General features: G+C 42.4%; 1 protein-coding gene across 3 annotated transcripts in view; it reads left to right on the forward strand.

Annotated features, from left to right (window-relative positions):
• CPN1 (carboxypeptidase N subunit 1) overlaps positions 1-14,166 on the forward strand; it is a 39,616-nt gene extending 25,450 nt beyond the window's left edge. For all 3 annotated transcript variants that reach the window (XM_081247646.1, XM_081247645.1, XM_081247647.1), the window contains 2 exons: positions 4,875-4,993; positions 8,351-14,166. In XM_081247646.1, the coding sequence (XP_081103772.1) occupies positions 4,875-4,993; positions 8,351-8,506 (275 nt within the window). In that variant the 3' untranslated portion in view covers positions 8,507-14,166. The remainder of the gene's footprint in view (positions 1-4,874; positions 4,994-8,350) is intronic.
• The last annotated feature ends 507 nt before the right edge of the window (positions 14,167-14,673 follow it).

A 14,673-nucleotide genomic window follows, 5' to 3' on the forward strand; every position in this document is an offset into this window, starting at 1 on the left:
TTTTCTGGTGTCATCTTTAGGATTCTCTTTTTTTTTTTTTTTTCATCTGCAAACAGTGACAGTTTTACTTCTTCTTTTCCAATTTGTATTCCTTTAATTTCTTTTTCTTCTCTGATTGCTGTGACTATGACTTCCAAAACTATGTTGAAAAATAATGGTGAGAGTGAACATCCTTGTCTTGTTCCTGATCTTAGAGGAAATGCTTTCAGTTTTTCACGATTGAGAATGATGTTTGCTGTGGGTTTATCATTTATGGCCTTTATTATGTTGAGGTAGGTTCCCTCTATGCCCACTTTCTGGAGAGTTTTTATCATAAATGGGTGTTGAATTTTGTCAAAAGTTTTTTCTGCATCTATTGAGATAATCATAGCGTTTGTTTTGTTTTGTTTTGTTTGTTCTTGCGGTACACTGGCCTCTCACTGTTGTGGCCTCTCCTGTTGCAGAGCACAGGCTCCGGACACGCAGGCTCAGTGGCCATGGCTCATGGGCCTAGCCATTCCGCGGCATGTGGGATCTTCCCGAACCAGGGCACGAACCCGTGTCGCCTGCATCAGTAGGTGGACTCTCAACCACTGCGCCACCAGGGAAGCCCGATCATAGGTTTTTATTCTTCAATTTGTTAATATGGTGTATCACATTGATTGATTTGCATATATTGAAGAATCCTTGCATCCCTGGGATAAATCCCACTTGATCATGGTGTATGATCCTTTTAATGTGTTGTTGGATTCTGTTTGCTAGTATCTTGTTGAGGATTTTTGTATCTATATTCATCAGTGATATTGGTCTGTAATTTTCTTTTTTTGTAGTATCTTTATCTGGTTTTGGTATCAGGGTGATGGTGGCCTCATAGAATGAATTTGGGAGTGTTCCTTCCTCACAATTTTTTTGGAAGAGTTTGAGAAGGATGGGTGTTAGCTCTTCTCTAAATGTTTGATAGAATTCACCTGTGAAGCAATCTGGTCCTGGACTTTTGTTTGTTGGAAGATTTCTTTTTCTTCTTTTTTTGCGGTATGCGGGCCTCTCACTGCTGTGGCCTCTCCCGCCACGGAGCACAGGCCCCGGACGCGCAGGCCCAGCGGCCATGTCCCACGGGCCCAACCGCTGTGTGGCACACGGGATCCTCCCAGACCGGGGCACGAACCCGTGTCCCCTGCACCGGCAGGCGGACTCCCAACCACTGCGCCACCAGGGAAGCCCTGTTGGAAGATTTTTAATCACAGTTTCAATTTCATTACTTGTGATTGGTCTGTTCATGTTTTCTATTTCTTCCTGATTCAGTCTTGGCAGGTTGTGCATTTCTAAGAATTTGTCCATTTCTTCCAGGTTGTCCAATTTATTGGCATAGAGTTGCTTGTAGTCGTCTCTTAGGATGCTTTGTATTTCTGCGGTGTCTGTTGTAACTTCTCCTTTTCATTTCTAATTTTATTGATTTGAGTCATCTCCCTCTTTTTCTTCATGAGTCTGGCTAATGGTTTATCAATTTTGTTTATCTTCTCAAAGAACCAGCTTTTCGTTTTATTGATCTTTGCTATTGTTTTCTTAGTTTCTACTTCATTTATTTCTGCTCTGATCTTTATGATTTCTTTCCTTCTGCTAATTTTGGGTTTTGTTTGTTCTTTCTCTATTTCCTTTAGGTGTAAGGTTAGATTGTTTAGTTGAGATTTTTCTTGTTTTTGAGGTAGGCTTGTATAGCTATAAACTTCCCTCTTAGTACTGCTTTTGCTGCATCCCATAGCTTTTGGATCATCGTGTTTTCATTGTCATTTGTCTCTAGGTATTTTTTGATTTCCTCTTTGATTTCTTTAGTGATCTCTTGGTTATTTAGTAACATATTGTTTAGCCTCCATGTGTTTGTGTTTTTTATGTTTTTTTCCCTGTAATTCATTTCTAATCTCATAGCGTTGTGCTCAGAAAAGATGCCTGGTATGATTTCAATTTTCTTAAATTTACTGAGGCTTGATTTGTGAACCAAGATGTGATCTATCCTGGAGAATATTCCGTGTGCACTTGAAAGACAGTGTAATCTGCTCTTTTGGATGGAATGTCCTATAAATATCAATTAAATCTATCTGGTCTATTTTGTCATTTAAAGCTTGTGTTTCCTATTAATTTTCTGTTTGGATGATCTGTCCATTGGTGTAAGTGAGGTATTAAAGTCCTGCACTATTATTGTGTTGGTGTTGATTTCCTCTTTTAGAGCTGTTAGCAGTTGCCTTATGTATTGAGGTGCTCCTATGTTGGGTGCATATATATCTATAATTGTTATATCTTCTTCTTGGATTGATCCCTTGATCATTATGTAGTGTCGTTCCTTGTCTCTTGTAACATTCTTTATTTTAAAGTCTATTTTATCTGATATGAGTATTGCTCCTCCAGCTTTCTTTTGATTTCCATTTGCATGGAATATCTTTTTCCATCCCCTCACTTTCAGTCTTTATGTGTCCCTAGGTCTGAAGTGGGTCTCTTGTAGACAGAATATATATGGGTCTTGTTTTTGTATCCATTCAGCGAGTGTGTGTCTTTTGGTTGGAGCATTTAATCCATTCACATTTGAGGTAATTATTGATATGTATGTCCCTATTACCATTTTCTTAATTGTTTTGGTTTTTTTTTTTTTTTTTTGTAGGTCCTTTTCTTCTCTTGTGTTTCCCACTTAGAGAAGTTCCTTTAGCATTTGTTGTAGACCTGGTTTGGAGGTGCTGTATTCTCTTAGCTTTTGCTTGTCTGTAAAGCTTTTGATTTCTCCATCGAATCTGAATGAGATCCTTGCTGGGTAGAGTAACCTTGGTGTAGGCTCTTCCCTTTCATCACTTTAAGTATCTCATGCCACTCTCTTCTGGCTTGTAGAGTTTCTGCTGAGAAGTCAGCTGTTAACCTTATGGGAATTCCCTTTTATGTTATTTGTTGTTTTTCCCTTGTTGCTTTCAATAATTTTTCTTTGTCTTTAATTTTTGCCAGTTTGATTACTATGTGTCTCGGCCTGTTTCTCCTTGGGTTTCTCCTGTATGGGACTCTCTGCACTTCCTGGATTTGGGTGGCTATTTTGTTTCCCATGTTAGGGAAGTTTTCAACTATAATCTCTTCAAACATTTTCTCAGGTCCTTTCCCTCTCTCTTCTCCTTCTGGGACCCCTATAATGAGACTGTTGTTGCGTTTAATGTTGTCCCAGAGGTCTCTTAGGCTGTCTTCATTTATTTTCATTTTTTTTTCCTTATTCTGTTCCACAGCAGTGAATTCCACCATTCTGTCTTCCAGGTCACTTATCCGTTCTTCTGCCTCAGTTATTCTGCTATTGATTCCTTCTAGTGTAGTTTTCATTTCAGTTATTGTATTGTTCATCTCTGTTTGTTTGTTCTTTCATTCTTCTAGGTCTTTGTTAAACATTTCTTGCATCTTCTCGATCTTTGCCTCCATTCTTTTTCTGAGGTCCTGGATCATCTTCACTATCAATATTTTGAATTCTTTTTCTGGAAGGTTGCCTATCTCCACTTCATTTAGTTATTTTTCTGGGGTTTTATCTTGTTCCTTCATCTGGTACATGGTCCTCTGCCTTTTCATCTTGTCTGTCTTTCTGTGAATGTGTTTTTCATGCCACAGGCTGCAGAATTGTAGTTCTTCTTGCTTCTGTCTGCCCTCTGACTCCCCATAGATTCTTATACCCTATTCATGCAAGGGTGGGGAATGTCTCATTCTAGCCAATCAACATACATTTAATATCACCAATTTCTCCAATAAGAGTCCACTTCCAACACCCATTATGCTAAATTGACAAATTACTCATTTCAGCAACAGAAAAACTCATTGCTATCATTCATTATGCTACTTAGCAAAGCATCTAGTGTTGCTAAGAGATGAAGATAGCTGAAGCCCTTATAACAGCTGCATCTGGAATTGGGCCTTTCTGGTACAATGCTAGCTAACCACTTCTGGGTGTGAGCCCCTAATTAAAAAAATGACAGCCTCTAGGGTATAACAAAGTATCCAACATATGTATTAAAATACACTGCTTTTGCTAAAGAATTTTAAAGTAAATTACATTTAATAGGGGGCAGAGACGAGACTTCTTCATTATTTATTATCTGTCACATTCTTGATTTCATTTATTTCAATTATTCATTACTGTACAATTAAAAGAAATTTTAAAGGCACAGTCATAATTTATTCTAAAGAGATATAAAGTCATTAGCCAAAATACTACATCCCTGCCATGAGAAACATGCTTTCTTTTCAATTTCATTTTCCCCTTTTGATGGTGGTAGAGGAAATATTAGAAATAGGGTTCTCAAACTCAGATATTTAGTGGAGCACCCCCACTCAATACAAGATTACACACATACAACACCGCTGACAGCTGGTTGTCCAGACCATGTCCATTGGTGCGGGTTGTGCACTGCACGACATAAAGCAATCCATTTCTTTTCTGGTAGCTCATATTTTGTCAAAAAAGTTTTTGCTTCCATCCTCATTATTTCTTTACGTAGATGTCATTTCTTCACAATGACTTTTCAAACATTGAAACAGAGATTTCACGTTAGTCTCTTTACCAAGCAAAACATTCATAAATCTTTCGGCCTTTCTCCTAGTAACCCTTTACTGGACATGAGTTTGTGTTAAAATACAGGGTCTAAAATTAAACACAGTACTCTCAGTGCAGAGCACAGTAAAACTTCTGCTTCCCAGGAGCTGAGGCCCATGCACTTACAACGTTATGACAACCTATGATTGTTTTATATCATTACCAGTTTCATCATGCTATTAAGAAAAATCAAGCTTGTGGTCAGCTAAAACCCTCAGATCATTTTTTCATATCAAGGCCTCACCTGGGGCAGATTTCTCATCAGCAGGCTGAGTTATATCCTTGTGACTTTCAGGTGACCATGGAGATTACTTCCGGCTGCTGCTTCCAGGTACCTACACTGTCACTGCCACAGCACCCAAGTTTGACCCAGAGACAGTGAGTGTGACCGTGGGTCCTGGGGAACCCAAACTGGTGAGTTAGGCTGACCTTTACAGAGCACTGTAAAGATCACTTATACAGAGTTACAAATGATCGATTGTATAGTTCTAATCTTTGCCAAGCTGCCCTCTTTCACCATCTAAAAAAAAATTCATTGCTCTCATATGCTAATTTTTCTTCTGTCATTCTCCTGTTACATCCTTATCCACTTCCTTTTGGTTTTTCCTTTTCCTTCTGTTTAACATAGCATAATGATTAAAACACTACCTGATTCTAAATCCAGCTCATTTGTCCACAGATCTTGGACAAGATAACTGATCACTCTCATTCTCAGTTTCTTCCTCTGTAAATTGGTAATAATAGTGCCTCCTTCACAAGAGGTTGAAATGAGAAAGTGCATGCAAAGCCTTTAGTGCAGTGACTTACACGTAGAAAGTGCTCAACAAATGTTGGTTCGTAAATCCCAGAGACCCTGCCCAGATACACAGGCTTACGTTCTTCTGCGCCATCAGCAAGGACTACCACCAGATGGCACTCGGCCCCCTTCTGGTGCCCATGTGCCCGGGCAGCCTTGCTTTCCACTCACCTCAGCAAAGAGCCAGCTGCTCTCCAATATTCAACTCTCCAAAAGGCTTTCTTTTATAGATAGGATGAGAAGCAAAGAACTGTTTTGATCTACAGCCTGGACCTTTTTAGCTTTGGTTGTATTAGATCGAGATCTCAGAGGCAAAGAGGCTCAAAGATCATGGACACTAATCCTCTGGTTTCTCAAACGAGGAAAAGGTAATGATGGCATCCTGGTTAATGAGCATCTATGGACCTTTTTCTCATGTCAGGTCTTCCCTCCTCAGTCTGTCCTGTTCCTTCTCTATACATCCCAGGAGCTTAGCAGACCCTCCCTCCCCTTTCCCTGTTAACTCAGTGCAGTCAAGTATCTTGCCTTTTCAAATAGTTATAGGTACTATTCATTGAACAGCCACTATGTGTCAGACATTATCTGAGAGCCTTTCAGAATTATCTCATTTAACCTTCATAACAATCCTGTAAGGTAGATCTACATATCCCCATTTGTGGCTGAGGAAAGTGAAGCTTAGAGAACATAAGTAACTTGTCCAATACCACACAGTGAGTAAGTGGGAGCCATGATCCCAGCCTCTGTGGGGCTTTCAGGACTGCCTTCTTAGCCAGTCTGTTACAGGGCCTCGAGCTAAGCTCACAACCTGTGTTCATAATCCCTTATTTATTTATTTTTTAACATCTTTATTGGAGTATAATTGCTCTACAATAGTGTGTTAGTTTCTGCTTTATAACAAAGTGAATCAACTATACATATACATATGTTCCCATATCTCTTCCCTCTTGCTTCTCCCTCCCACCCTCCCTATCCCACCCCTCTAGGTGGTCACAAAGCACCGAGCTGATCTCCCTGTGCTATGCCGCTGCTTCCCACTAGCTATCTATTTTACGTTTGGTAGTGTATATATGTCCCTGCCATTCTCTCACTTCGTCACAGCTTCCCCTTCCCCTTCCCCATATCCTCAAGTCCATTCTCTAGTGGGTCTGTGTCTTTATTCCTGTCTTACCCCTAGGTTCTTCATGACATTTTTTTTCTTAAATTCCATATATATGTGTTAGCATACGGTATTTGTCTTTCTCTTTCTGACTTACTTCACTCTGTATGACAGATGAGGTGGATGGACCTAGAGTCTGTCATAATCCCTTATTTTAACACAAGGACGAAGGTCAAGAGCTCCTTGAATCCTTTGAAAATTCCTCTGAAATTTCTAGACAGTTCCCCCTTTCCCCTCCACTCCCATCTCCTGCAGGATATAAACGACTTCTACTTGCAGATGCAGGAAACAAAGAGTAACTCTTCCCTGGCAGCCTGTTACCTGGTCCCAATTTCCCTACCAATGCATCCTCTTTCCCTTTTTTCTTGTTATCCCCCTGCTCCTCATCTACCTTAAAATCAAACGACTGTTATGCAGCTGCTTACAGAAGTCTTGCACTACATACAAGTCTATCCAATTGCAAATTCAAACAAGGACAAATCCTCTTAAGTAACAAATTCTGCTTCAAAAGATCTCATCTCCTTTGTCATATAGCCTTTAAATTAATTAACATAACCCATCGTTGTATCAAATATAACTCAGAGGGGGGAAAATCTGTCTTTTGGATACAATTCTTAGATACAGTCACAACTAAGAATACATTTATTGATCCCAGCTGAGTCTTTTCCCATTCTAAAGCAGAGATCCATTTGGTTGAGGGAAGAGAAAAGAAAAAAGATCATTTACTAGAGGGTTTTCATGCTGCAATTAAAACTCTTTAAAGTATCTCCGAGAGTCCAGTGTTTTCCCCTTGGCTTTCCCCACTGCCTTCCAGATGTCCCGCTCCTTTCATTTCCTCTGTCCTCCCCTCATTTTGTTGTGTGTGTGTGTGTGTGTCTCTCTCTCTCTTTCTTTCTTTCGTTTCCTTGATCCTTATATTACTATATAGGAAATAGTACTGATACACTGTAATTGGCTCTGATTTCTCCCGCTTTGGGAGAGCTAACAGAAAAGCTGGCTGTGGTTTGTTGTGAAAGGGGCAAGAAATAACCCTGTGAAGAGGTCTGTCTGTCACATGTTTTCCAACTCCCCGCTGGCTTCAGCAGCTCACACTGTTCCCAGGGCCTGAAAGCCAAGGATGCCTCTGGGGAGTGTGGTTAGAACACTGTGTCACACCCTCGCCTTTTCCTTCCTGGGACAGCTCTATGGCTTCTGCACAGCCAGCACATCCCACACTTGTCAGTCAGAAGCATCTTTACCTCTGAGTGCATGGCCAGAAAGGAAGTTTCAATGTACTGCTGGAAACAGTACATTAATGCACATGGACACTGGGAATTTAAAAATCCATACTAATAATCTATATCATCTCTACTATCTCTATTTCCAAACAATTATGACAGAAAGTTTAGTTCTGAAGGTCTGAGGCATTCTTTGGCATTCCTGAGCACAACGCCTATGATTCCCAGAGTCAGCATAAAGGGGATTATTGTGGCACCATCGATCTCAGTTCTTGTGCTGAACAACAGTATCGGTAAAATCACGGTTTGAGGTGTAGATATAATTTTTTCTATTACAAATAAATAAATGTACATTAAGTTCATGTCGATATACCCTATGTATCACCAGTGATTATGTGCCACTTTGAGGGGAATATTAGCCAAGCCTGTATGACACCACCAATGCTGCTCTGGGTGGTTGCTGTGATATTCTCCTTGGTCCCCTATCCTCAGAACCCGGAACCATGGTAAAACAAGGTCCAAACTGGTCTTCCGATAATTTCAATCCTAGGAAATGGAAAACTGATTCCTGTGCTCTCCTAGCTTCTTTTTCTTTTTTCCAGGTTAATTTCCAACTCAAGAGGAGCACTCCTCCAGCAGCCCCTAAGAGGAGAGGCCCCAACTCAGGGCATAGAGGCAGAGTCTTACCAAAGAAAGTACAGCCCCGGGCAGCTAGGAAAAAAGAAATGATGAAACAGTCCCAGAGAGTCCCTGCCTGAAATCCACAGTCCCCGGGGCAACACTTTAGAAAGGCTTTGTTCCCACTCTCACACCAGATGAAGCATTCTTTCTATTTTATTATCTGAGACATATTTAAATATAAACATATTCAGAACAATTCAGAATGGTCTCCATCTGTTCCAAGGGTAAACCCTCTGATGCAGCAGTACATACATGCAGTGGTGTTCAGTAAGATTTTCTGATTCTGAGGGTATGGTTTAGGTCCAGAAGGCTCTATGCCAGTCTACGCTGTGTCCAGAGACTGGTTCTGGCTGGTTAGTCACTATCTAGCAGAGAGCCTGCAACGCAGTAAGTACCCAATGAAGGTTTCTGGATGAATGGCTGAAAGGCTGAAATGATCCATCATTACATAGCAAGACCAGGTGACCAATTCTTCTGAAATTCCAGAGGACTGTTTCAACAAGAGCCAATAGTTTCTTATTAAGAAAAGGATTTCACACACAAACACCTAGTCCTGCTGCTTCATACATGGGCATTTTAAACAATACGCCTCTTTCAAACATTTTCTGGGCATATAAGTGTAATGCAGATGCCCCTATGGAATGACTGTGTCCTGACCCTGTGCCAGGGATACACAGCACTCTCCACCCCACTGAGTTCTCCAGAATGAACCCATTTGTACTAAAAGTGTTATTAAGCAAAGTAGATGTCATTGACTATTTTGAAGGCATGTGTAGTCTTTCATCACACATCAGGCAAGTTCATAAACCGCCACTGGGGTTCATAAACCGCATGCTGGGGTTCCCAAGTACCCTGTCCCCAGGGTTTGCTGGGGGTTCTTTACGCATCATCACCCATTTCAGGGAGCCTCAGTGAGACGGGGCAGAGGCTCCATTTCCCCCGACTTGCTCTACCTCCCCCAACCTTGTCAGCCTCCCCCACTGGCGCCCCAGCCTCTAACTCACCCAGACCTTTCTTAACATTGAGCAAAGTAGCTGCTCTCAACAAGTATTCCCACACCCACCAGAAAACAAGTGGTGCTATAGCTGTGCCAGTCCACCCTCTGTAGGAGGCCATTCAAGATTAGGATTAACACATGATTTACTTTTGTTACTTGAGCAATCTCTCAATCTGCGGTTAAAAGGGAAACAGAAGAAAAATATACCTTTTCCCATTTAAAAAGGAAATTCTCTCCTCAGGTGATGTTTTCTTTCTTCCCAATTTTAATCCCATATCCCTTGGTTCCCTTCTTATTGTTAGAAAGAAGGAGCTACTTGAGAGGGCTCTTTTCAATTCAGTGAGACTTTGTGCCTGAGGTTGCCATATGCAGTCGATTTTTCCAGATTGTCTGAATATCACTTACTTTGATTTCACCTTGCCTTGTACATAGCCATTTAACAGAGCTGATGTTTGCAAAGTATGGTTACAGTGCTTTCTCTGGTCCAACCGTATGCTTTTATTTATTCATTTATTCATTCATTCATGCAGGGGACATTCATTGAGTCCTTGCTCTCAATAAATGCAGAGAATACAAAGAGAAATAAGATACAGCTCATTATCTCAGGGCTGCCGTGACCTAGTTGGGAAGACAAATAGGTCATTACATTGCCTTGTGATAATTGCTGTGATGCAGTGAACTCTGGGGCAGGGGGATGGGGAGACTGTGCGAAGGGCCCTACCATAGTCTTGGGAAGATCAGGAAAGGCATATCAGAGTTCGTGAAGTCTACGGTGAGATGTAATAAGGTCAGATAAATAGGCATTGGCCAGGGGGAGAGAAATGGGGGAGCAAGAGTTAGATTGAGGGGACTGCAAGTACCGAGGGCTGGAGGCTCCGGAGAGGGCGGCCTTTGGGGAGCTGCAAGAAATTCAGCACAGGGGGAGTGAGTGAGGTGCCCAGAGAGGCCAGTGGGGTGGGGAGGGGCCAGACTGTGCAGGACCTTTGAACCATATTACAGAGCTTGGACTTTATCCTGAGAAGAACAAGGAGCCGTTGGAGGGTTCCACTGAGAGGAGCAACAGAATCAGATTTAGAGCCATCACCCTGGCTGCGGCCTCAAGAGCTGGCTGGAGCAGCAGCAAGGCTGACTCAGTGAGAAGGCTGCTGAGAGCCGGGTGAGAAGGTGGCCCAAACTGGGGCTGGGCAACAGGGGTGGGGACCACCAGACAACTCATGAGTTACCCAGAGGGCTTCCTGTCAGCCCCCGATGGCTTCACTGTCCTCTTCAAGATTTGCAGCCATCTCATTCAGGTACTCCCAGCCTGCCATCCTGAGGATTTTAAGCACTAAAGGAGATGCAGGTTTTCAACCAAACCTTAAAGACTATCCTGAGTAAAATTCACCCAAGCAGGAGGTGATAATACAGACAGAATATTATATGGAAAATACAGGGTCTGGCTGTGACTGTACAAAAATTTCTCAATATGGAGGAAGGATGTGAAATCAGAGCTGATGGGGGAGAGAGAGGGCAGGATTCAGAGGACAAGAAGGAACGTCCTCCAACTTTGAGTCCAGCATTCTCCTGGCCAGGAGCCTTTCTATTTTATGTCTAGGATCTTATTTTAAAGAGGAAGTCTTCTGCACAAAATGCCAGCCTAGATAGATAACGTTTCCCAAAGGGGTAGAATACTGTAGTTAAGGGCATGGGTTTTGGACTCTGACAGACCTGAGTTTTAATCCTAGCTCTGTTCCTTATTTGCTGCATGACCTTGAACAAGTAACTTACCTTCTCTGAATCATGGTTACTCATCTGGAAAAAAGAAATGCAGATAATATCTACCTTCACTTGGGATTAAAGGTGAGACTCTCATAAATCAGTAGGGAGGGGAAGGCAGCTCCTGCCCTGGACCTTCCTCAGAGGATTATCACTCATCAGACTAGTCGACTGTAAACCAGTGAGGCTGACAGGGACATCGTGGACTTAGGGGTGCAAAGGGGAGTTTGGAAGTGAGGCAGATCCCGAGGAGCTGAACCCAGCCTACTCTCTCTCTCTCTCTCTCTTTTTTTTTTTTTTAAATCTCATGTGCTGGAAGGTCTTTGTTTGTTCCGTATTCTTCCTAGCACTTTTCCTTCCAGATTGAAGACTTTTTTGATACAGTGATTTTCCTCATGTGACTAGATAGGAGAATTTCCAATTTTCAGACAGGATGATACCTAATGACTGTTGGACCTGGTACTGGTGCCTGAAGAAGTTTCTGCTCTGGTAAGCTGTGACTACCTTACCTTTTCATTTTACTCTGCCCAGCACTCAGAACAGTGCCTGGTATATAGAAACACAGCAAACATATTTGTTGAGTGAATGATTCCAGGATTATTTTCACATTTTTTCCTCCTCCTCTCCTCTTTGACCATTTTTCTTCTTTTATCTAGTATAGTTTTGAGCATGCATTTTTTTTTTTTTTTTTTTTTTTGTGGTTCACGGGCCTCCAACTGTTGTGGCCTCTCCCATTGCGGAGCACAGGCTCCGGACACGAAGGCTCAGCGGCCATGGCTCACGGGCCCAGGTGCTCCGCAGCATGTGGGATCTTCCCGGACCAGGGCACGAGCCCGTGTCCCCTGCATCGGCAGGCGGACTCTCAACCACTGTGCCACCAGGGAAGCCCCTGAGCATGCATTTTTAAAATTATTATTATAAACCATGGTAGGCAGAATTCTAAAATGAGTCCCCATGACCCTTGCCCTTGTATAATCCCTCCCCTTGTAGGTGGATGTGACTGTGATAAGATATCACTCCCCTACTTATGTTCCACTATATGGCAAGAGGATTTTGCAATGTGATCAAGGTTCCAAGCCAGCTGGTTCTGAGTTAATCAAACAGGGGATTATCTTGGGTGGACCTAACCTAAACTGAACAGCCTTTTATAAGCAGAGTTTCTCTCCCAGGCCTGGGAGGAAGAAAGCAGACAGATAGGTTGTGAACTGCCTGTGAAGAGAAGCAGCCCTAGGAGATGTGAGTGGTGCCAGGCAACAGCTGGCAAGAAAATGGGGACACGGTTATACACCACAAGGAAATGGATTGTGTCAACAGTTTGAATCAGCTTGAGCCCACACTTGGGTGCAGCCTTGTGAGATGGCAGCAGGGGATCCAGCTAAACCATGTCCAGACCCCTGACCAGTAGAAACTGGGGGATAATACACTCATGCCATTTGAAGCCTCTACATTTATGCTAAGTTGTTACACAATAATAGAAAACTAATATACAAACTATCTCAAATTGTTTTGTAAATTAGGATATAAACCAATAAAACATAAATAACCAATTGTGATCACCCTACGGAGTGGTATGGCTGCCATGCTTCTATCTCATATAGAATGTATGTGAAACAAAGAACAGGGAAAAACAAAACCATACAACTCTTTTTAAATAAGATGGCTGGTATAGTCAAGAGTTCAAGAGTACATGTCTCTGACAGCAGGGACTTCAGCCTTTGGATAACTGTAGTTTCTTGCTTACAGTAGTTCCCATTATTTGCACCAAATTGTTTGTTACTAGATTGTGGAGATGTACCACTGGCACAAATACTAAAGCAAGAGAAAATTTAAAGCATGTCCAGAGACTCTGTAGACAGAACTCTTCTTTAAATGGAGGCTCTTCTGCCCTTCCCAAAGAGCCAAAATCAATAAACAGTGTGTGACATCCTAAACTCTTCTACCCACCTTCAGGACACTTTGAAGGAAAAGCAGGACAGGAGCCCTCGTAAGTAGCCAAACGTAATTTCTCCCAGTTGGAAATTTTATTCTAAAACAAAAAAATCCCAGTACAGTGGTATCAAGTTTTTTATCTACGAAAGACCCAAGATATGGATTCAGAGCAGTTCATTCATCTGACAGATAGTTGAGTCCTTTTATGAATCAGACCCTGTGTTGTCTGTGTTAAGAGTCAGGGAGATGGTGGTAAACCAGAGAGAAATGGTTCCTACCTATTTGGATTCTGAGGGTTTGAGGGAGAGACAAAGAATAAAACAAGTTCGTTAAACAAATACATAAAAAGAATTACTAGCTGAGAAGTGGTACTGAGAGACGAAATGCCAGGGGATCTATTGGAAATAGGATGGTTAGGGAAGACTTCTCTGAAGAGGTGATTTTTGGGCTGAGATACAAAGGATAAGAAAAATAAAGGCTTACAAAGAATAGGAATGAAAAGTACAGGCAGAAGGAGTAGCAAGGCCAAGGACCCTGCAGCAGGAAAGAGCCTGGCTGCTTCGAGCAGCTGCATCTCCTGGGTCTAAGGATGTGTGTGTGTGTGTGTGTGTGTGTGTTTGTGTGTTTAGCTTCCCAATCTATGATCTAACATCCTAGAAGCCTAACCCAGCATAGGTCCAAGACACAGCATAGCATCCAAACCACATTTAGTCTAGTCATAAATGAGCCAATAAGATTCACTTTTTCCATGGCCACAGAAAACGTCCCTAAGACCAGCCATCTCAAAAACAAGGATTGAGAAAGTGGAACACACTGGTTTGGGACAAATCTGCCACCAGAACAGGAGAAGTCAAAGTTCATGCGTCTGGAGCATCATCTTCACACATGTGGTACGATGATTTGTCTAATACACAGACTCCCAACACATACCCTGTACCAACACTCCGTCATGCCCACCTTCTGCCTAGCATATTACTTCACTTCAACTTTAACACTAACTTCATTCTGGCTATTAAGCCTGAGTAAACATTCCTCCTGGGCAAATGCCTAAGCAAACATCACTTCTCTCCCTCCTCCCAAAAGTTAAATTCCACTATGTGTAAAGGCTTTTTCCCCTCTCACTTTCTCTTATTCCTCCCCTCTGCACTTACCGTTCCTGCCCGCGCCCCTTCCCCTCATGGATCTTTCCCTCTCCTACCTTCATTCTCTTCACTTCCCACACATTCCCTGCACCTTTGCCCTCACCCCATCAAGGGCCCTGCTGCATGTGGGATGTGGCTTCACCTAGAAGCAAGGGACCTGGAGCCATTGCCACATGGGTGACCAGCAGCTAAGGAGAAGCCTTCAGGGGTGGTGCCTATTTCTGCTGACACATCACTTCTTATTGCCCAGCCCCAGGGAGCAGGCAGATAAAACTATCACTTGGATCCATGCCTACCCCACAGGAGGAGGGAGGAAAGGCCTCTTTGACTTCCTTTCAGATTGTCTCACATGAGGCCTTTGGAATGAAGAGTCCATCCTGGGCATTAGATCAAAGGAGTCGAGTGAATTTCCTTAAATCCT

Source organism: Mesoplodon bidens (assembly GCF_964165515.1).
Source record: "Mesoplodon bidens genome assembly, chromosome: 1".
Lineage (NCBI taxonomy): Eukaryota > Metazoa > Chordata > Mammalia > Artiodactyla > Ziphiidae > Mesoplodon > Mesoplodon bidens.